The 21,502-nt window shown below is 34.5% G+C and overlaps 1 protein-coding gene across 5 annotated transcripts in view; it reads left to right on the top strand.

The window, feature by feature from the left end:
• BCLAF1 (BCL2 associated transcription factor 1) overlaps positions 1 to 15,368 on the top strand; it is a 30,327-nt gene extending 14,959 nt beyond the window's left edge. For 2 of the 5 annotated variants that reach the window (XM_086707941.1, XM_086707940.1), the window contains exons 7-13: positions 216 to 321; positions 1,256 to 1,340; positions 3,722 to 3,897; positions 5,021 to 5,201; positions 6,310 to 6,456; positions 12,420 to 12,632; positions 12,791 to 15,368. In XM_086707941.1, coding sequence (XP_086564067.1) covers positions 216 to 321; positions 1,256 to 1,340; positions 3,722 to 3,897; positions 5,021 to 5,201; positions 6,310 to 6,456; positions 12,420 to 12,632; positions 12,791 to 12,796 — 914 coding nt within the window. In that variant the 3' untranslated portion in view covers positions 12,797 to 15,368. Of the gene's footprint in view, positions 1 to 215; positions 322 to 1,255; positions 1,341 to 3,721; positions 3,898 to 4,030; positions 4,194 to 5,020; positions 5,202 to 6,309; positions 6,457 to 12,419; positions 12,633 to 12,790 lie in introns of those variants that run through there. The other 3 variants (XM_086707943.1, XM_086707942.1, XR_015251563.1) reach the window with 2 other exon arrangements.
• Positions 15,369 to 21,502: the final 6,134 nt, after the last annotated feature.

The raw sequence follows: 21,502 nt of genomic DNA, 5'->3' as shown, positions 1-21,502 counted from the left end.
AGGGTTCTCTGACGAACTTTGTATCAGTTACTTGTTGAGGTAGATGAAGTTAAAAGGGACAGAGTAGGAGCTCTTTGTAACACTTGATTCTCTTCTGCTAGGTTTCTTGAGTATTTTTATTTTCTTTTCACCTGCTACATGCCCTTCTGTCACAAATGAAAATCTCTCTTGAAGTAAAGATAACTAATTGGGCAGTATTTCTCCTAAATCAACAGAGCAATACTTCAAATCAGCTGCAGTGACTCTAAACGAGAGGTTCACTTCGTATCAGAAAGCCACTGAAGAACATAGTGCCAGGCAAAAGAGCCCTGAGATACACAGGTATGTGCACTATTGAATGGACGTATAAAAATACTGTTTTGATAGGAAGACACCATTTCTTTTGTTTGTTTGTTTTTTTGGGAAGATACTGATCATATTGGAACTATGCTAGTGTCATCATGATACAAGATGAACTTTGGTATTATTTTTTATTTATACCTTGAATAAGTATATTTCCAGCCTTGAGAAGTTTATAATTTACTGTTTCTTTTCAGTTTTTATTTTATTTGTTTAAACAGGTTCCTAGAACTTAAAATACTATCAACCACTCCTCAGTAAGGAATTAAATAGCTAACACATTTGTTTTTTGGGAGGGAGTTGGATGCCTAGAGTAACCCTTTATTTAATCTCTGACCATTAGTTTTTTCCATCTACCACATAAGGACAACAGTGCCTCTTTTGCAGGGTGGTGGTGACAATTAGTATTGGTCATAAAGTATCTGAGTTCTTAGTAAATAGTAGGTAGGGTTTTGGTGGTGACCGCTGAAGAAATGCTGAGAAGTTGCAGTTGACACTAGCTTTTAAAAGGCAAGGAAAGGCAGGGATAACACCAAAGATCCACTGAATATGTAAAACTATTGGAGATACTTAAGAACAAATAACCATATTCATGTGTGTATTAAAGATATGGAAGTATAAAATTGTATGATGGTTGCCACTTAACATAACATTCAATTTAATCAAAACACGTTTTTTTTGATTAAAATAAATTTGTTTTAAAAAGTTAAACTTCTTTATATATAAAAATATCTGAAGCATTTTAATTCACCTTTAATGGATGTAGTCTTCTTAATTGTCTACCAGGAATTAGATTAACAATCTTATGCTAAAGTTGATTGGGAGAGAAATAACTGGACATTATAAAAATGGACAGTTCTGAGGAATTTTTGGAACAATAGTTACTGTGACTACAAATATTTTATTTTACATTAAGGAGAATTGACATCTCTCCAAGTGCCCTGAGGAAGCATACTCGTTTAGCAGGAGAAGAGAGAGTTTTTAAAGAAGAAAATCAAAAGGTATGTTTTGAATGGACTTCTTTTTACTGTTAAGTTGGGCTTAGTTAATGATATATGCTAAGTATAGTTTGTGTAGACAAAGTATTTGCAGAGGTTCTCTATTTTTAACTTGTAAGTATATGAATATAAGGTAGTGTATATAGCGCTCCTTTATAAAAGAAATTAAGCTATGTATCTTAGTTAAACCAACTTTTTAAAATGCTAATGAAAGTAAGAAAGTTCTAAGTAGACAAAGGAAAATTACAAAAGCAAAGATAAGAATTATAGTAGGGTTTCTATATAAAGTTTTGAGGTGAAATAGATTAGCCAGAGTAAGTATTCCTGATTTATATATGCCTAAATTAATATCTCTAGGTTTTTCACAGTGAGAACAAGAAGTAACCCCCATGCTACTGGGCATTTTTGGTCTGGACTATGAAATAAGTGTTCTGAGAAGCAATTTACAAGTGAACAGTTGGAACAGAAACTGTCAGGATTGAATTCTGTGGGTTGGGGAAGGAAGGTTTTCAATGTGAGAAAACCTGTGAATGGCGGGGGAGGGAGGTCTGTGAGAATGGAATGTGTTTGTTAAGGGGACTCTGATACATGCTGATGATTTGAAACTGACATTTTCTAGGTAGACTAGTCCATAGGACAAGTCATATGGGTCTAGTAGAAATGTGGGGACAGGTAGAAAGGGAGCAACTGTCTGTTGTAATGAAAAGGGCAGGGGACTTGGAAATGCTGCTTGGTTCCACTTTTGGCTATAACCAGGTATTATCTGTATGATGCTTGGAAAATAATTAGTCTCTTGGACATTGGTTTTGTAATCGGAAAAATGAGACTACATGTGTTTGCAGAGTTGAATAGTTGAGGTATTATGAAAACGTTGGCACTTTACTACCGGAAGCTGTTATTAATGGTTGTATTTTACAAATATTTTAATAGGGCATGCTATTAATTTACTAAATGAGAAATTTAGAGCTTAAAAGAAAGTGGTTTCTTTGTGTGGGCATACTGATCTTGGAAAAACAGATTCTGAGAAGTGAATACTAATCTTGGCTTTTCCTTTCAATATCTTGGGTTCAATGTTGGTTTATTTTTGCCAACAATTTAGTCTATCCTTGTGCTCTGACAGAGTGAGTATCTTGTTTCTTTCCTCATTACTCAGACCATGTTTTCATCTAGAGGAGAGAAAATAGTGATTACTTATGATAGATAGGGGAGGATATGACATTGCTTTTTATCCTTCGTCTTCTGATCTGAATGAATAATATGTGTTATTATTTAACGTATGTATAGTTTTGTTGGAGTTTACAAAGTAGTTTTACTTAAATTATCTTGTTACTTGTGGGCTTGGTAATACCTCGGTGAGTAAGGAAGGTTTTTACTCTTGATTAGTCTTTTTTTTTTTTTTTTTTTAAATTACCCAGGGAGCAAATAGGTGAGTAGTTGATACCATTTGGAGATATATTTATACTTTTTTTTGATGAACGGTTATATTATAGCTAGATTTCCCAGAGTAAGTACTTCTTATTGTTGAATACTAGCAAGGATGTCCACATTGCTTAGCATCTTACTGATGTATAATTTTTCTTCATTCCTAGATGCCTCTTTCCATCTTCCTAAATTATATAGTATTTGAAAAAGCAATGGAACAAGAAGGAGGTGAATTGTGACCCAGTTAAACTAATGTCCGTTGCAATACCTGAATTGAGAAAGGGCAGTATATGGCCCAAAATACTGAGTACAGGATTGGGAATAATATCTTTCTGGCTTTGTTTCTACCCTTATTCAACCTTACTTGGTTTTGTTAATCATCTTCCACTTGCATGTTATGGAAATTACAGAATTCTTCCTTTTGAAGTGGTTTTTATTGGGTTCGTCAACCTAATTGGGAACAGCTTGATGATAAAATGAGGCTTCAGTAATGAGAACCATTACTTTAGGATCCCTTAACTTTATAGGTAGATGGCTATACTACAACCACAGTTAGACTGTAACTTCTGTCATTGTTGAACTGTTTACAAAAAAGCTGTTTGAAAAGGATGAGTGATGACAATGAGGATGTGCTGAGTGGAAAAACAATTATTTTGTTCTGTTGTACAAAGTTTATTATGGATTGCTTTGAACAAAAACCTATGCTATTTTCAAGATAGTTAGCTTTTCATAACTTCCGAGTTTCATAGTCCCGTTGCACTGTGTATACAAATGTTGAGTCAAAACAACCAAGTGTTTTTTTTAACAAAAGTAAAACTAAGTATGGAAGTAGTATGCTATGATCCACTCATTTCTGATACTAAAATGCCAGATTAAAAACTGGCATAAAATTTGGGTATATATCTTTATATCTTTATTTTTTTTCTCTCCTGAAGTCTGTATTTTACATTTGTCTTTTATAGGGAGATAAAAAATTAAGGTGTGATTCTGCTGATCTTCGGCATGACATTGATCGTCGGAGGAAAGAAAGAAGTAAAGAACGGGGGGATTCCAAGGGCTCCAGGGAATCCAGTGGATCAAGAAAGCAGGAAAAAACTCCAAAAGATTACAAGGAATACAAATCTTACAAAGATGACAGGTAATTGTTAAAACTGTCTGAGTTAGGTTTTAGCTTCTAATTAGCCTTTAATAATTGTCAGCTTAATTGCTTTCAATTTTGACTGTGTAATCGAATGTTTAAATTTAAACAATTAAAATTATTTGTTTTACAGCAAAAATGTATTTGTCTTTTACACGGCTTATGGTGGATGAGGACAAAAACTTTGGAATAGCAAGCTAACACTGAAAAAAAAAATGACAAATTAATGTGTCCTATTATCCAGGCTACATCAGGAGGTTGGACTTCAATGCAGTGCATTTCTAGAAACAGTTTGTGTAAGAACTTTGGTTCGTTATGCTTGATTCCGCACTTTTTCAACTCATAACACCCAGAGTACAAGAATTTTAAACTGATATCTAGTGGTTTAACATGGGAGAGATGGGGGGGAGGAAGGACTAGTTTTTATGAAATAGCAATGTGTATTAATCTTTCAAAGTAATGTTTCCATGGATACTGTTAGCAGTGGTAAGAGTTACCGCAGGTATGACCTTTCCGGGTGTTGTGTTAGAACCATGTAAAATTGATCATCGTAGAGTCAAATAAATAATAGGAATATTAAGTATCATAGATAATCGTTTTCTTGCTATTCATTAGGTAAATGGTGGATTTTACTCGTGTTTTTTAATTTATTACCGGTATTTGTATGTCATATGCTTTTATTTCTCTAATGGAGTAATGGCCCAAACCATATCAACTGTTCTCACCCCGAGTGTACATACTGCAGTCATTTTGAAACTTGGCCTTAAAAACATTCTTACTTATTCCTACTCTTCTTTTCCTTTCCTTAAAATAACAACAACAACAAAAAGTTAAAAATACTGAAGAACTGAACCTTATTCTTGAAGTTTCCAGACTGCTAGTTTTTAACTGGCAGGCTATATCATGTTTTCAGTAGTTATGTAAAACAAATATTGAAGGAGAATGGAAACAGGCTGTATCAAAGTTTAACACCCAATCATTTTAGTTATGTAATCATTTTTAATAGGGGATAGTTTTTTTTTTTTTTTTACTTGAAAAATATCCCTTTTATTATAAGATTCAACAGGGTCTTTGTCTTTTTAAAAATAGCACATATTTTTTGTTTTCTCTATTTATTTTGCAGTAAACATAAAAGTAGAGAGCAAGATCATTCTCGATCTTCATCATCTTCAGCGTCACCTTCTTCTCCCAGTTCTCGGGAAGAAAAGGAGAGTAAGAAGGAAAGAGAAGACGAGTTTAAAACTCACCACGAACTGAAAGAATACTCAGGCTTTGGAGGAGTTAGCCGACCACGAGGAACCTTTGTAAGTAATAGAATTACCTTTGATTGTTGGTAGGGCTTTACTTTAGAGCACTGTACATAAAGTAAAATTCATGATTTAGACATTGTTGTGAGTCATTATTTCTGCAGTTAGAATTAGTCTTGGAAAGTGAAATTGTATTTGTATATATTGATTAAGATATGCCATTTAAGGGTTGGGAGGAAGGGCTGCAGCTGGGATGATGCTTTCTTTGTATACAGAGTAAAAAATGTTTCTGATTTTTAAAGAGCTGTATATATATATATATAATTATATATATATAACTAACTATACACACACACACATATACATATATCAATTAGATACTTTTTAAAATTTTGGAATCAATAACTGTACATGGTGCATGAAGACCCAAGAGTCAAGTAAAGTTACTGAGATCCAGTTCTTCAATCACTTAGTTTTGAATAGATATCTTAAAGCATTAAAAAAAAAACCCTAACGTCTGTATCACAGCTATTTTTATTTTGCCTGTTTTGCCTTCCAGTCCTTGTTTATATGTGTATAATCATAGAAATCATATAGCTTTTGTTTTTATTCTACATAGCATACACATTATCCCTATGTTTGCATAAATTTGTTACAATTATTAATTACAACTTCACAGTAGTGCATCTTCTTGACTCTTTAATTTCTATATTCAGATTCCTACCTCGAGTGAGTATCCAGTCAGTTATTAGTAGGGCTCATTAATTAGATCATTTGTGAAAGAGAAGAGCTTTGCTTATATGGTGATAGGTGATAGTTGAACAGTTGGGACTCCTATAATAATTCAAAGAATTAGACCACTCTTTTGGGTAGTAAAAGGGGAAAGAACCAACTTGATTATTTAAAAATACTAGTTCAGGCTATGAAATTGTAGTCAGTATGCTAATACTTAAATTGACTGCATTTCTTATTCAGCTTTCAGTGGGCAGATTTTTTTTGCCTATAGTATAAAATGGCCACCCTTTCTGTCCTCAGTGGCTGTGAAATTGAGATTTAGGAAGGAAAGTAGGGAATTTGTTTTTTGTTACTGCAGTAAAATTAGAGTTTGCATGTAACTAAATACCTTTTGATTGCATTACTAAACAGCTTTGTTAATGTTAATCAGTTTCGAATTAGAGGCAGAGGAAGAGCCAGAGGAGTTTTTGCTGGGACAAATACTGGTCCAAACAACTCAAATACTACTTTTCAAAAGAGACCGAAGGAAGAGGAATGGGATCCAGAATATACCCCAAAGAGCAAGAAGTACTTCTTGGTGGGTGTTAGAAATCTGTGTTTATTTGGTTTGCATTAATTTTCAAAGCATACTGGGTGAATACATTTGAGTACAGGTATCCACTACTATGAGGAGTTTTTGCCATAATTTAGGAAACCTTTTAAAAATTCACTACCCAGATGATTTGAAGTTTTGAAAATGTGGGTCCCTTTAGTCCTGTTTATATTTTATTGATGTCACCTATAGGCTGATCAGGGTAAACTAAAACTATACCTGATTTGATAGCCACATTCAGAGAACATTAACATAGGTTTCACCTCTGTCTATAAGACAATGACAGTTGTAGAAACATCTCATTAAGATTTATCTTCCATCATCACAGCTGTTTGTTTAAGTGAAAGACAGAAGAATTCTTTCACAGAACATGTAATTAAGGATCTCAGGGAGGCTGTGTACTTCCTCTGGAATAAAAGGAGGATGAAAAATTCCATATGGAAAGTTGCTGGCTACACTAATTTGATGCTTCTTTGTGATACTTTTTCCTCTGAAGTAGTTTTCTAAGGGGTGAAACTAGAGGAGGTGGGTCCTGAAAGAGTTTCTAGGTAAAGATGGAGATTTTCTGTAGTTTGGCATGGGAGAAAAGGGTCCATCCAGCATTACAGACACTTAGGAAAATACCAGAACTATTACCAGAAGTATTTATTTCTTAAATAGCTTTTCAGAGATCAGTTCTGAAGATTAGTTGTTTTGCAGAAGCAAGGAGGAAGATAGTACTAGATTTATAGAATTGTGTCTTTCATTTAGTTTTTTATGAATATATTTGAATACACCTGAATACCCATGACCTGTCTGCTAAGTGAGAGGGGAGAGCTAAATGATGAAGTAGACCTATGTTGTTTGAAGAATGGGCAATCAAAAATTAGCTTCTGTTTGATTCTTTTGAGTAGTTTAATGAACAAAGTCCGAAAAAGTTTTTAAAGGGTATTAATGCATACTGTTTGCTCAACATATGCTCCCCTAAGAGGAAATTTATACTTGTTTGAATTGCTTGAGTTGACAACGTGGACAGTAAAAGGCACTTTATTCAGTTATAGGAAAGTTTAAAAGGTCTATCTTGTTTTTGATTTTCAGACTTTATATTCACAAACTGCTCTTTATACTAGGTACCATGAATGCAAAGACATGTATCATTTCTTGGCTGGAAAAATTTAGAAACAAAAGTTCTAAATATATGTGTAGTGGATTTCATCCAAGGCAGGAAATGGAGGATTATTTCAAACAGTGATTAGGCGAGCCTTCATAGAGGAACTGGGATTGAATCTTGAGCTTAAAAAATAGGTATACTGCAGATTGTAGGCGTGAAACATCCTGAGATAGAACTCTTTGGCTAGGTGGTTGGTGTAAGTTTGGTAAAATTAAGAAAAAGCAGAAACCAAGTTGTGGGAGGCTGTATCTAAATAAATACGGATTTTAACCAGAGTTTAGAAAAATCATGGTTGTACAGACCGATCTGAGAGTTACTGAGTGTCTGGACTAAGAGGCTAGGTAATGGAAAAGTTAAAGTAATATTAATGAGGACTTACTCAGGGATCTTGTATGTAGTTGGGTATTGGTAGTAAGATGGAAGGGATCTCTCTAGGATAGAGAATACAAGGGAAAGGATCCCATTGGAGAAGATTAAGTTCTGTTCTTGAGGTGCCTGGGAGAAATTAAGTGCAGATGTGCAATGGAAAGTTGCTTATGCGAATCTAGAGGAAAAAAAATTTAGGAGCCATCATCTTCCAGGACACAATTAAAGCCCTGTTAAGATCACCCAGTCAGAAGAGATTAAAAGGCCACCCTGTTGAAGGTGGGGCGAGCAGTGGGTGAGTGATAGTAAAAATATCACACTGTTAAAAAAAAAAAAAAAAAAAGCCAGAGAAGTAGACCAAATGTTATAGGTCAAAAGATTAAGAGGGAAATGAGAGGTGGACAAGTAGATAGTAATTAATACTTTGAATCCTTTACAAATACTTAATTTAGGCCACACCTTCATTTTTCTATGGCATACTTTTAGAATCCGATGTTGTAATTTTTTCTTGTAATGGGACATACCATTTTAGTTTGGCATTTAGGTAGTAGTTTTACTAATTAAGAAGAATGTTATTTTAAGATTTTAGGAACTTAGAAGTAGTAAATAACATTTTATGTGTTGCTATTTTGGGCTGTATTTAAAAACCTTCATTTCTATATAAAACATACACTTGGATTTGTCACAGACTAATGTTCACCAGAAGTAACTTTTTTTTTTTTTAATGTTTTATTTATTTTTGAGACAGAGAGCATGAACAGGGGAGGGGCAGAAAGAGAGGGAGACACAGAATCTGAAACAGGCTCCAGGCTCTGAGCCGTCAGCACAGAGCCCGACGCGGGGCTTGAACTCACGGACCGTGAGATCATGACCTGAGCTGAAGTCGGACGCTTAACCGACTGAGCCACCCAGGCGCCCCAGAAGTAACATTTTTTTTAAGCTTTTAAATTTTATTTAATTTGAGAGAGTGCACGCATGCGCAGTGGGTGGGGGATGGAGGGACGGAGCAGAGGGTTAGAGAATCCCAAGCAGGCTCCTTGCTGTCAGCACAGAGCCCAGTGTGGGGCTCCGTCTTAAGCTGAAATCAAGAGGTGGATGCTTAACTGACTGAGCTGTCCAGGCACCCCCAAATTAATATGTTAATACATTTTTTTTTCTAACAAATCAATTCCCAGAGTTAATTATTTTAGTTCTTAATGAACCATTGAAATGACAGCTCTGGTTTTTACATGGATTTTTAAATTTGAAAGATTTTGCTTCTTTTGCAAATATATTTTATAGACCGCTATTGTTGAGACTAGAAATATAAACAAAAATATTCATAAGAAATGAGGTTGAAAACTTTTAGATGTTCTCCTAAGAATAATTGACGAACATGGAACTTTTGACTATATATATACACACACGTATATATAATATATATATATACGTGTGTGTATATATATGTATATACACACACACATATATATACACACATATATACATACAGACACACACATATATATTTTTTTAAGTTTATCATTTTGAGAGAGCAAGAGAGAGAGTGTATGCATGCATGCAAGCAGGGAAGGGGCAGAGAGGGTGAGACAAAAACCCAAGCAGGCTCAGCGCTGCCAGTACAGAGCCCAACATGGGACCAAACCCAGGAACTGCGAGATCAGGACCTGAGCCGGGATCAAAAGTCAGACGCTTAATGGACTGAGCTGCCCAGGCACCCTGCTTATGCCCATATTAATGAAACATTAATACTTACTAGTAATAATAATAGTATTTATTGAGCATATGCACTGTGCTAGGTTCCTGTTTTACATGTATAAATTTATTTTGTGCTTACAAAAAATCATTTCGAGGGGAGTCCTTTATTCTACTTTTATAGATGAAAAACATTGGGGTATACAGATTAAGCAGCTTGACCATGGCTAGTAGAATAGGACTTTGGATTTGAACCCATGCCTTGGGCTCCAGAACTAGGGTTCTGAAAGCACCCTACCGTTCTTTCTCCAATATTGAGTAATAGTAACATTTGTTGTATTCTTTTCTGAAAATTCTCATCTCAACACTTGGATTTATGCAAAGATATGGTGATGTTTTCAATAACAAGTAGGAAAGATAGTCTATCTTAGAACCTGAAATTCTGTGGAGGGGTGAGTATGTGAAGAGTTGGAGCAAGTAGGAAAGTACTGGAGTGGATAGGTTCTCAGTGTAGAGTTGATGTCTTCTGAGGAAGAGAAAATATCTGGTGGGGAAGGAGTTTCAGGGTAGGAGTTTTAATCAGTTAGCCCTTTGAAACATGATCATTCTGTGGAGAAGAGATAAGAGGATTCAGGAGGTTTTGTTCTAATATGGCCTCCTTTGTTAATGTGTTTTTGTGCATTACAAATAATTTCTCTGGTCCTTTATCATGTGAAGTGATTCATTTTAAAAAATTGTAGTAGGACTGATATCTTAGAAGTTAGAACTTGAAGATTAAGAGTTAGTTTGCTTAGCATTAAAATGTCCCCTAGCTGCCAGGATACTCTGAAAAATACAATCTTTTAGCTGCTGTTGGGTATTTAAAGGTGCTGGCTTGTTTAACTTTAGTGCCTAGCTTTGCCTCTGCTTTTTCTATTTCTGTAGCTGTTAGTTGCCTTATATGGAAATCATTTACTGCCACCAGATACTTGGGAAATGTATACTGTGGGTGATGGCTGAAGGAGTAGTGGAGAGAACTAGTTCTGTGACCTTGGGCAAGTAGCTCAGTTTTGCTGTGCCTCAGTTTCTTTAGGTCTAAAGTAGGATTAGTTAACAGTATTTTATAGAGTTGTTTGAGGATGAGAGGAGTAAATATGTGGAAAGTGCTCAGAACAATGTCTTACCCTTAGTAAGCATTATTAATACCACTCTTTGCTTGCTTGTCATACACTGGGATGGGCACTTTTTATAGATCATCTGTGTGACTTCATGGTTATCTCCCAGTTTTTAAAATGAGAACGTAAAGTCACAGCTTCTGTTTAGATTTAAACATGCCTCTGACTCTCAAAACCTGTTTGCTTCTTCCCACAAATAAGTGGAATACTGTGTAAATGCCACAAACACAAACTCTTAAGTGGTGGTTTGTGCCAATACCAAAAGGGAACCTGAAGTTACGTAGTTGTGTGGGTATCATTTTGAGTGAGAGAATATTTTAAAATACTTTATTTCAGGTTTGTAATTAAACTTTCTGACATTCTGAAATCTACACTTTTGATAGTTCCTCAACTCGCTCTTTTTGGAGTCATACACACCTCTAGCTTGTCATTTTTCATCAGCTTGTTAAAGATAGAGGATTAGAAATTGGTAAGTGCTCTTTTGCTTTGTGTGTTACTTGTGTAACTGAGCTTTGCAAGTCATGCCAGGAGGGTGATCTGTATTACACGAATATGCACAAAGGCACAGTCTGTGTTTTGAAAAAGGTGCTTATACCACATAATACTCGAGAAAAAGCTTTGATGACTTTTGGACAGCTGGTCAATACCAGTACTTCACAGGTTATGGAACATTGTTTGCATTATACCCAGTATCTTATTAAGGGGCATCATTTTGCCTCTTTCTCCATTTTTGTAGGTGACAGACTTGAGAGTTTGAGGTGGGCAACAATTAATTAAATTATATTACAGGTGAACTTTGGCTTTTTGTTTGGTATTTTGCGATAATACTCCTCTACTTATCCACAAAGTGAAGGGCTTTTCAGTTTGTAGATTGTGTTTGATTAATGGAACAATTTGCAATTTGGGGAATATCTGTATTGGGGTAGAGTTAATGAAAAATTAATGTTCAAATGTAATACAAAACTGTAGTACTATGTTGGTGAAGAAGAAATAAGTTATTACTCTAGGGACCATGCTGTCATGATTTAGCATGTGAAATTCTCTAGCCTAGAAGATTGATGTGCCATATACATTGATTTAGATTTAAATCTCTGTAGGATTTTAAAATCTGTTCCTACATGTATGGTATAATTCATATCGTTTATTTTATTTAATAAGTGTTGCATAACATTTTTGTGACTGTTACGTCTTTATGACTGGTAGTTTTGGGGGGAAATAAAGGTTATTTTATCTCATTTGCATGCAGTATATTAACAAGTGGACTTAGATTGAAATAATGGAAAGCAAAAAAGTCAAAACTATGAAAGTTGGCAGTAATTTAGCAGTTGAGGTTCTCCAAAAAATTGTCTGGACAGTTTGCAGTGCTTGGGTTATAAAGCAGTAAGATGTATTTACTTGATTTCACAATGGAATACATTTTTACTGTAAAATTCAGTGTTACTGGCTTTGGTTTAATGTGTTTTAGACATTTACCAATGTCCCATACCCCAGTCTTCAGAAGATATATACCATGACTTAATGGGGCTATAATCATTTTACTTACAAGAAAGACATTTTAGTGATGATTGTTTTTAACCTCTCTGTAGCATGATGACAGAGATGATGGTGTGGATTATTGGGCCAAAAGAGGAAGAGGTCGTGGTACTTTTCAACGTGGCAGAGGGCGCTTTAACTTCAAAAAATCAGGTAGCAGTCCAAAATGGACTCATGACAAATACCAAGGGGACGGGATTGTTGAAGATGAAGAAGAGACCATGGAAAATAATGAAGAAAAGAAGGACAGACGCAAAGAAGAAAAGGTAGAAAATTTCATCTTGTTAGTGATTCTAATGGATTTTCTTCATTATGGGTTTGGTGGGCCAGTTAGTTCATTATTTCATTTTTAGGAACAGTGATTATTACGGATCATTTTCACTCCACATTTTTGCTAATCTTTATTTTCTCTTTGTGTTTTTAGGAATAGTAAATCTGAAGTGAGATTGCAACAGAGAGCAGAACTTGCACCCACCATTTTTTTACCTGATTTTTGTTTTCAAATAAGAATGTAAGCATTTTACTTAAATTTTACTGTTTGCAAGTAGTCAGTAGAAATTTTGTTTTAAGTCTTCAAATATCTTGAAAAATAGTAGACTGTATGTTGAAAATTGTACTGAAATAAAGTAGAAAATTGTTACGTACCATATTTGTAACTATCAACTTTTAAAAAAATACTTTTACTGTTTTTGTTACATGCATTGTAATTCGCTTTGTCTATAAGATATGGTCAAGTACAGCTCTGTGAAAGTTCTGATTCTCTTCCTTCCCTGTTTGTTAATGTTTATTCTGAAGTAAACGTTAGCTCTACATACAAATCCCTGGACAGAAGTTGTTTATAGAGACCACACTAATTATTTTAACTATATACATCTGTTTAATATTCTCCTTAATTCAAACACACTACATTGTAGGGTGACTAATTTTTGAGGTGTACCACAGAAAAGGTTCTTACTTTGGCAAACTAAGCTAATTTAACACGTCAGCAAATGTTTAAAAAGAGAAAAAAGCTTTATCAATAGTTAAAAAGTACAAGCTATTAAAAGATTGAAAATTACAAGAAAAAAAAATTTTTTTTTTAATTGAAAGCAAGCAGTGGCCTATAAAACCATTCTTAGGAGCCTTTACTTTTGCGGCTGAAAATTCAATGTTTTTTCTATTCTTATTTGAAAGTTTGAGTCATGGTCTTAGATATCAGCTAATCTTTGAGAGAGGAACTGGTCTGTAATAATACAGATGAAAAAATCCATTCTTACTGATCATCTTTAAGAAACAGAACAAAACCTGTAATCCTGGTGTTGGTATGGAAGAGGATTATCCTGCAGAATAAGTTGATACATTAAAAAGATGTACCTGATTTCATATCTTACATATTTATTTGAGCTTTTGGACAGCTGAAACATTAGTTTGTAGTCTAACCATAAGGAAAAATAGGCAAAAAAACCATTATGTTAATTAGTATTTTAAGTAACTTGTTTTTCAATAAAAAGTTTTGACAGGAAGTTTGTTGCAGCATTGGTCTAACTTGGTTTTTACTTTTTCCCTATTTTCAGTTGCAGTTTATAAAATGGCTTTTTCTTTTTCTTCCCAAGGGTTCTATTCTTCAGGTAGATAATCTTTCAGATGTGGATTATCTTTTTGTTTGTTGATGCTGATAGCTCTTAAGATGAAAACTCAAAATAGTAAATTTCACTGTCAAGTCTCTGTCAGTGACCATCTGTAAAAGTAGTCAAATTTCATTTGTTAATTCAGGAACCAAGTTAGTTGTATATGTTTGCATTAAAAGGAGGAAATGCTTGTTCTGTTAAGTGTAAACTTTTTCAAAGATCTTAATATATGGATCTTTCATCCTTCGTGATTTGCAGTGCTCCTAGCACCTTGATTGCAGCCAAAGGCATTTGCTAAGAACTGTAAGGGAAAAATAAGAAAACAAAATTCAATATACATGATGTTTATGGCCCTAGGACCCTTAGTATTGCATGATTTCTCCTATTAATTTTGTCTTTTCTGAAATCATTAGAGCAGAGGAAATACTGTCAAAGCAAGTTTGTTGTTATGTTAGTCAGGACACAGCTAATCTCCTAGTCAGAAGAATACTTAATTACATGCGAAAGCAACATGGATTTAATCTTCAACACAAGAATTTTCATAACCATTTTATTTTATACAAATAAACTTAGCTTTTATTTTAAGTTATTATTTGGTTAGATACTGGATCTCTGTGCATGACTATAAATGTGCAGTTTTGTTTTTCCACTTAAGACAATAGGAAAAAGGGAATTTGCTGAGAAATTATTTAATAGGGAGTGGGAATAAACCTACCCAAATTCTATCAGCAGGTTATATTTTAAGTGCAAATGTGCTGACTTAACCCAAATAGATACATGATTCGGTTACTTTTATTCTATTACACAAAATTGAGGAAAGAGGATTATACCAGAATTTAGTAAGAAGGGTGATAGAACTCTGCAGTAGGATGCCATTGTGGATGTTCTCTTTTTCAGAGCCAAACATGAAAAGCCTATGTTGTGTTAAGCCACATTTAACTCCACACCTCATAACATGTTACAAAGCTGAATGGTAAGGGTATTTGTTTACAAATGACAGAAAATAACTCTTTGATACCTGCATTAACAGACTTCCTTTTGCCTAGAGAAGGAAAATAAAAATGAACCAAAGGATATTTCCAGAAAGGATTAAGAAACCTGTTTAAGAAGGCCATGACTCAGTCTTTAGGTGTGTATACCTTTCAACATTCTAGGAATTTTAATATAAAATAGCAAAATATGTTTTTCCAATTGCAGCCTACTTTAAGGAATTAACTATTGTTCCCTTTTGTCACAGTTAAAATCAAGTGTTGGGAATTAAATTATAATTTGAGTAAAAATACTACCCAATACGAACGAATGTAGATGGCTAAACGATTCTTACTCAGTGTGTTGTATATTGCAACAGGGACCCTTGTAAATTGTCATATGCCAATAAAATGTCATAAGTGGTAATAGCCGTTGTTTGTTTACCTGATTTTGAGACTATTTCTGTGTCTGATCTATACAGCTGATTTCTGTGACCTATTTATAGATTTTTGAATACCAACTCCTCTGTTAGTAAAATTACTGGTATGCTATGGCTTTTTTGGGGGGTTGATACATACTTCACAAAACTCAAACCCCATATACTGTTATTTTTTTGTTTTCCCTGGTAATTCCAAGCTGTTATTAGAGAATACAGGAATTCCAGATTTCTAGTCTAGTTCTCCTGTTCTTGTGTTAATACAAGAACTTGCCAGCCATAATATTATGGAGAATCAGCATTACTTCTCTTTTTAAAAACTATAGTAGTCCATTAATAACTAAAAAGAGGTTGGATTTTGTTTTGTTAGACTATAATTTTGTGTAAAATTTGGTGTAATTCTCACCATGACCCTTTTAACAAAGTGGACCATCTGTCAACTTGAAAAAAAAGCATTTTTCACAGACATTTGTGTGCTAAGACCTATAGTATATATTTTGACTAATAATATATTAGGAGGCAATTGGAGAAAAAAAGTTTATTGTCATGGGATTGTATTAGTCTAGACTTAATAGTCTCTGGATAGAGATCCTGATACATCCTTTAACAAAATTTTAGAATGTTATCTGTTACCATATTAGGGTTATCAAATAGTTAAAACCATTATTACATCTGAATGTCAAGGGTTATATTAATGAAGTTTTAAGCCAACAGGATTTGTTATTATTCAGTTTCTTAGAATCTCAGAGATATATGGAAATTTGTTGTATTCCATTGTCTTACTCAAGAGCCTTTGAGATTGTGTAGGTTTATGAGCTGGACTCCTTATATTTCTGAAACATTCAGTAATGATAAGTGTGTGTTGACTATGCAGATGAAGCCAAAGTTCTACATTAAGTCTTCTAGTTCTCTTTATGTTATTATGTCACATCATACTTTAGCCTTTAAAAATGGATCCCATTGGTTAAAAAAAGAGACACAGACATTAGGATCTGTGTTTCCCACTACTAGAAAAAAACTTCAAATAATGTTTCTTAATTATAATCTCTGCGTAAGAAAAATATTCCCCCTGCCGCCCAAAAATATTTTTCCTACAGATATTTTGGATGATTTAAAACAGTTGAACCTATTGGCAGCACTCTTAAGATGCAGAAGATAATCTTGATTCTTACAAGTAGAAAAGGATTGGGCAAGTGGATTTTAATGCTACTCTCCTAAAAATCAAAATGAGATTTTTCATAGTAATCTCTTGGGGTTGCCCACCTTCCTGATGCAGTAATGAGTACTCCTTTTAGTAAAACTAGATGATAATTAAGTACACCTTCATATTAAATGACTTGGAAGGATTTTTACTCACAGCATGACCTGTGTATTTGGCAGTGATAACTTCTTGGTACTATCATTGTAATTGCGAATTTCATGGAGTGCATAAAGCCATGGAAAAAGAATACCATTTTCATCCTCCAGAATAGTTGTATACTTGCTACCTTATCTAGCCCTTGACTATGGAAGATCGTAATTTTTCTGCCTTAATGTACCAGAAAGAGAAAGCAATAAACTTTTTATTAGGGTACTTCTAAAGCTGCCATGGGGGGAATGTTAAGTACTCTTTCAGTTTTTTGAAGGAAATTGAATATCACACCAAATGTAAGCATGAAAAGAAAGTTACAATAAAATATAAAATTTAACTGGTTAATGTCAGTATATATAGTGTGTGCATACATTTGGTGGTGATACTTCTACTTCAAAATCAGAGTGTTGATCTGCTTTTCACCCCTCTAATACTGTGGTAAAGATACCCCCACTGCTGCAGTAGACTCCTGACTTGGACTTAAATTTCATCCTTTAGTTGCCGCCTGTGGGATATTTTTCAGCCGTAAACTTGGTGTCATTTTTAGCTAAAACCCTTCGATGTCTTCTCTTGCCTAAATATTAGTCAAGATGAACAACATGAGCCAGTTTTTACCTTTGTGCTTTCCCCACTTACCCACCCCTTGTTCACTTACCTATCTTAAAATCTTACACCCTAGCAAAAATTCTAAATTCTTTTTATGTCCTCATTGAATGTAGCACATTCTTTCAGCTAGCAACTCATTCCATTTAAATGTCTTTCTTTGCCAGAATAAATGTTTATCAATTTGCATTGTGTATGGCATACATACATAGGTATGAAATAAATGCTCCTTGAATGTATAATGAAAGCATGATATAATTGTATATGTATAGAGGTTTGATTTAGCATAAGCCTTTTTTTTTTTTTTTTTTTTTTTTTTTTTGTGGCTGCTGCTAAAACATAATACAGTCTAAGCTCCCTTAAAATGTGCTGAAGAGACGTCGGTTTGCAGTGAACAGAAGAGTTAGATCATTAATTTTTTTTTTATATGTGGCTCATGTTACTCTTGTGCAGTTCCATGTTTTTAAGAGTAAATATATTTAAAAGGAGAGGGACCAGAAGCTTGATGTCTGAAATAGTGTCATGTGAATAGTTGGAATGTTTGCTGTAGAGCAGTGATGACTGAGATGGGTCCTTGCGAGCAGTCCTCAAGTATTTTAAGGGGTTTCCCTTAAAAGAGGAAATAGAGAGTTACAATTCAAATTATATATAAGGATCAGGATGGACATTTGATGTTACTTTGTCCAGCCTTATCATTTTAACATGTTCTGTATTTAGAGGACAACCAGAGCCAGTAGATAAAAGTCATAGATACATAGACTTTTATTGATTGACTCAGTGAGCTAATATTTGACATGTACGTACTTAAAAAGAGTAGTTAGCTTGTAAATAGCAAGTTTTCTGCTTGTAAAAGTATTGAGAATCTGGAAGTCTTTGTCAGGAATCTGTGTTATCTGAAGCTGAAGTTTTTTCCTAGTTCTCTGGATTACTTAATTGAAGTTTAAGAGCTACCTTTTACTCTCAGGTGCTTGCTTTATTGTGTGTTACCATCTGAGGGTACAGTCAGTGATAATTAAAAAGAAATGCTGCATATTGCCACTTTTTTTTCAATGTTGCAATAGGAATGAATTTAGTTTTTTTTGTTGTTTGTTTTTGTAAGACTTATGCCATATTCTTTACGATATATATCAGATCTTTGGATGGCAAATAATTTGTTACTAGTTGTAAGATGATCCAAATCAGTTACTTGGAATTTTTATGAAGTAGAATATTTTTATTCCTGTTACTGGGACCATGACAGTATCTAATTATGAGTCGATTATTGCTAAAAATGAAAAGGCCTAAATGCAAACATTAGTAGCACTGATGTATATCTGACTGTCTGAGTGATCCAGAACTGGGATAAGACTAGAAGGGCATCCTTTAACTATTTTTTCTGTGTTCTAGGTTTTAACCAACTCTTTTTAAGTGATTCACAAGAGTCAAGGCATTCCTATTTGTGAACGTAAGATTGTATCAGAAAACAGAGTACAGAGTCTATGAAGTCATATGAATCTTCTAAAAAAAAAAAATGGAACCAGAAAAATCAAGCAGCAGTTCACCTTTCTGCCTTTAGAGCGGTCTAGCTATAGTAAACTATTTTTGTTCGAACATAGTATGAGTAGTTATAGACACATAAGACCTTTGGATTCATACACTAAGCATAACCTAGTTTTTCTTTTGTATAAATTTTTTAAAGGCTCAAGTAAAAAGAAATCCTGCTTTTAGACTATAAACATCTAACTTTGGTTTTATAATTTTAATGTAACACTACAAGTAAATAGCAATTTAGAGTATAGATATTACTACAGTTTAAATAGACCTAGAAATATAGTTAATAGGTCTCTTATATTAACTATTTTAATTGTCAATACAAAGCACATTTTTAGAATTTAATTTGAAATATGATTTTAGGATCAGGGAAAATTTTGGTCTAATTGCTCTCAAATATTTAAAATTTTTGAATAAATAATTGTAAAGGTTTAATGAATTTTAAGAGGTGTTTAATCTTTTAAATAGCGCTGGTTGGTTTAAGTATACTGTATTAGCACTACCCCTGAGAGGCTTCAAGCATAGGCAGAATAGAAAGAAAAAGGGCCTAAATATTTTTCTTTTTGAAATGTAAAATTTAAATGAACTTTCTGGGTTAGCACATCTCAATGTGGAGATCACATTTACATACGAACCCTTATGGTTAACATTGGAGAGGCTATTTCCTACTTTGGTAGAAGGTTAATTTGTATTCTTTCCCACTGTTTAAGATAACTACAGTAACTTGAGTTCATCACCAAAAACAAACTTAGGCTTGTGGCATAGGCTAATGGGGCTCTGCTGGGTATTTGGCAAAATTGAGTATACACATCTTTCTAGCCTTTGTCTAAACCAGCCCTCAGCCTCTCACCTTTCGTTTATTCACTGAAAAAGTATGCCTGGCAATGGGTGTAAAGGTGAATAAAACATTCTCGGTGTTGGGGATCCAGAACATAGTATGATGATTATCTATAAAGTGTTAGTAGTTCTGGAAAAATACATTTGGATGGCAAAACCAAATACCTATGGACAGCTTTTGGAATTAAACTAGGTGATGAACCTCCAAATATCAAATGGGGAAAACCATCAACCTGCTTGGTATTGGTTTCTATGTGAGAAGGAAGAGTTGGGGTAGGGTCTGGCAGACTTGAGAAAAGGAGAATCTCAAATTACTCAACTGAAAATTGGATTTTGTCCTCTCCATAGTGAGTGCAAGGTACCCAAAGGAAGGATTGGAGAGACTGGGACAATTTTCCCCAGTGAACTCTCAAAACAAGACTGCCTTTTAAGGACAGGACTGGACCCCACACTGAGAAGAAAGTAGCAAAAGTATAATCATTGAGTGTAGAGACCATAGGAGAGGGCTTAGATCAAACTGGGGGAGGGGAACACAATCAGGAAAATCTTAGAAAGCAAGCCACCATATTTCTGAACATTACTCAAAAACAACAGAAAAGGTAACTGAAGTCAAAAAAGCTTTCCTGAATCTTGTATCATTCTAAAAGGCCAAGAAAGTAATTTCATGTAAACATGAGCAATTGAAAAATACTGTCAAATCTCAAAAGGTTATCAAGATGTGGTATGTATGAGTGCTTTCGTAAACAAAATGGAGGAGAGATCTCTGAAGAACGTTAGGGGTAAGTTGTCAGCAAAACATTCATGGAGGGTGTAGCGTGCATGGTGAAGGTAGCTTTAGTGCTGGTTCCTATTTTAATATTCTCCAAGGAAGTGTTGGTCTGGCTGTAATGTGTGCTGATTGATATCAGACTGGAAAGGGAGGTGGCTACAAGATCATGATTTATATACTTATGAGGGCAAAAGGAAAGGACAAGGTACTTGAAGAAATAGTGACTCACTGATACCAAGTAAGGTGGCTGACCCATTTGCTTTCACTTATACCTTGTCCAACAGCCTCTTCTGCCTTTTCATCCTTAACCTAGTGTGGACTACTGGGATATTCTGCCAGTTACTTAGTTACAGATCATTCCTGATGTCTGTTTTGTCCCATATCCGGTTATCTTACTCAAGTATTGATTGTTCGTTGTATATAATAGACACTTTCTAAGAATTTTTAAATTTTATTTTTTTAAAGTAAGCTCTACACCCAATGCGTCTGAACTCCTGACCCCTCATGAGATCAAGAGTTGCATGCTCCACCAACTGAGCCAGACAGGCGCCCCATATACTAGGCACTTACCTAAAGCACTAGAGAAGCAGCATGGTTCAAGCCAGAAGTACCTGTTCTAGAGATTACATTCTAGCTTGGCGATAGCGGTAGCATGAATATACGTGGTGATAAGTGCTATAAAGAAAAGAGTGGAAAGAGATGGGGTTTAAAAATGCTCAGGGATAGCCTCTCTGATGTCTCTACTAGAATGTAATCTGCAGGAGGGTGAGGACCTTACTGGTCTTGCCCATTACTGCATTTCCCATGCTTAGAATAGTGCCTGGCATGTAACACTCAGTATTGAATGAGTAAATGTGGACTATAGAGAAATTAGTTCAAAATACCCCATTTTTAAAAATTTTGTTTTAATGTAGGTCAGCAGCAGGCACAGTTGATCTTAAATTGTCATGTCATTCCAGTGCATCCTTGGCTGAAGTAGGAATAAAGATGTTGCTCTGTCTTACGAAGCCAGTAAAACCCAGACCAGAATTAAA

The sequence above is a fragment of the Puma concolor genome, chromosome B2 (assembly GCF_028749965.1).
Source record: "Puma concolor isolate L17-30 chromosome B2, mPumCon1.1.hap2, whole genome shotgun sequence".
Classification (NCBI taxonomy): domain Eukaryota; kingdom Metazoa; phylum Chordata; class Mammalia; order Carnivora; family Felidae; genus Puma; species Puma concolor.
Note: the sequence above shows the minus strand (reverse complement) of the source record. Positions and strands in the feature narration are given on the sequence as shown.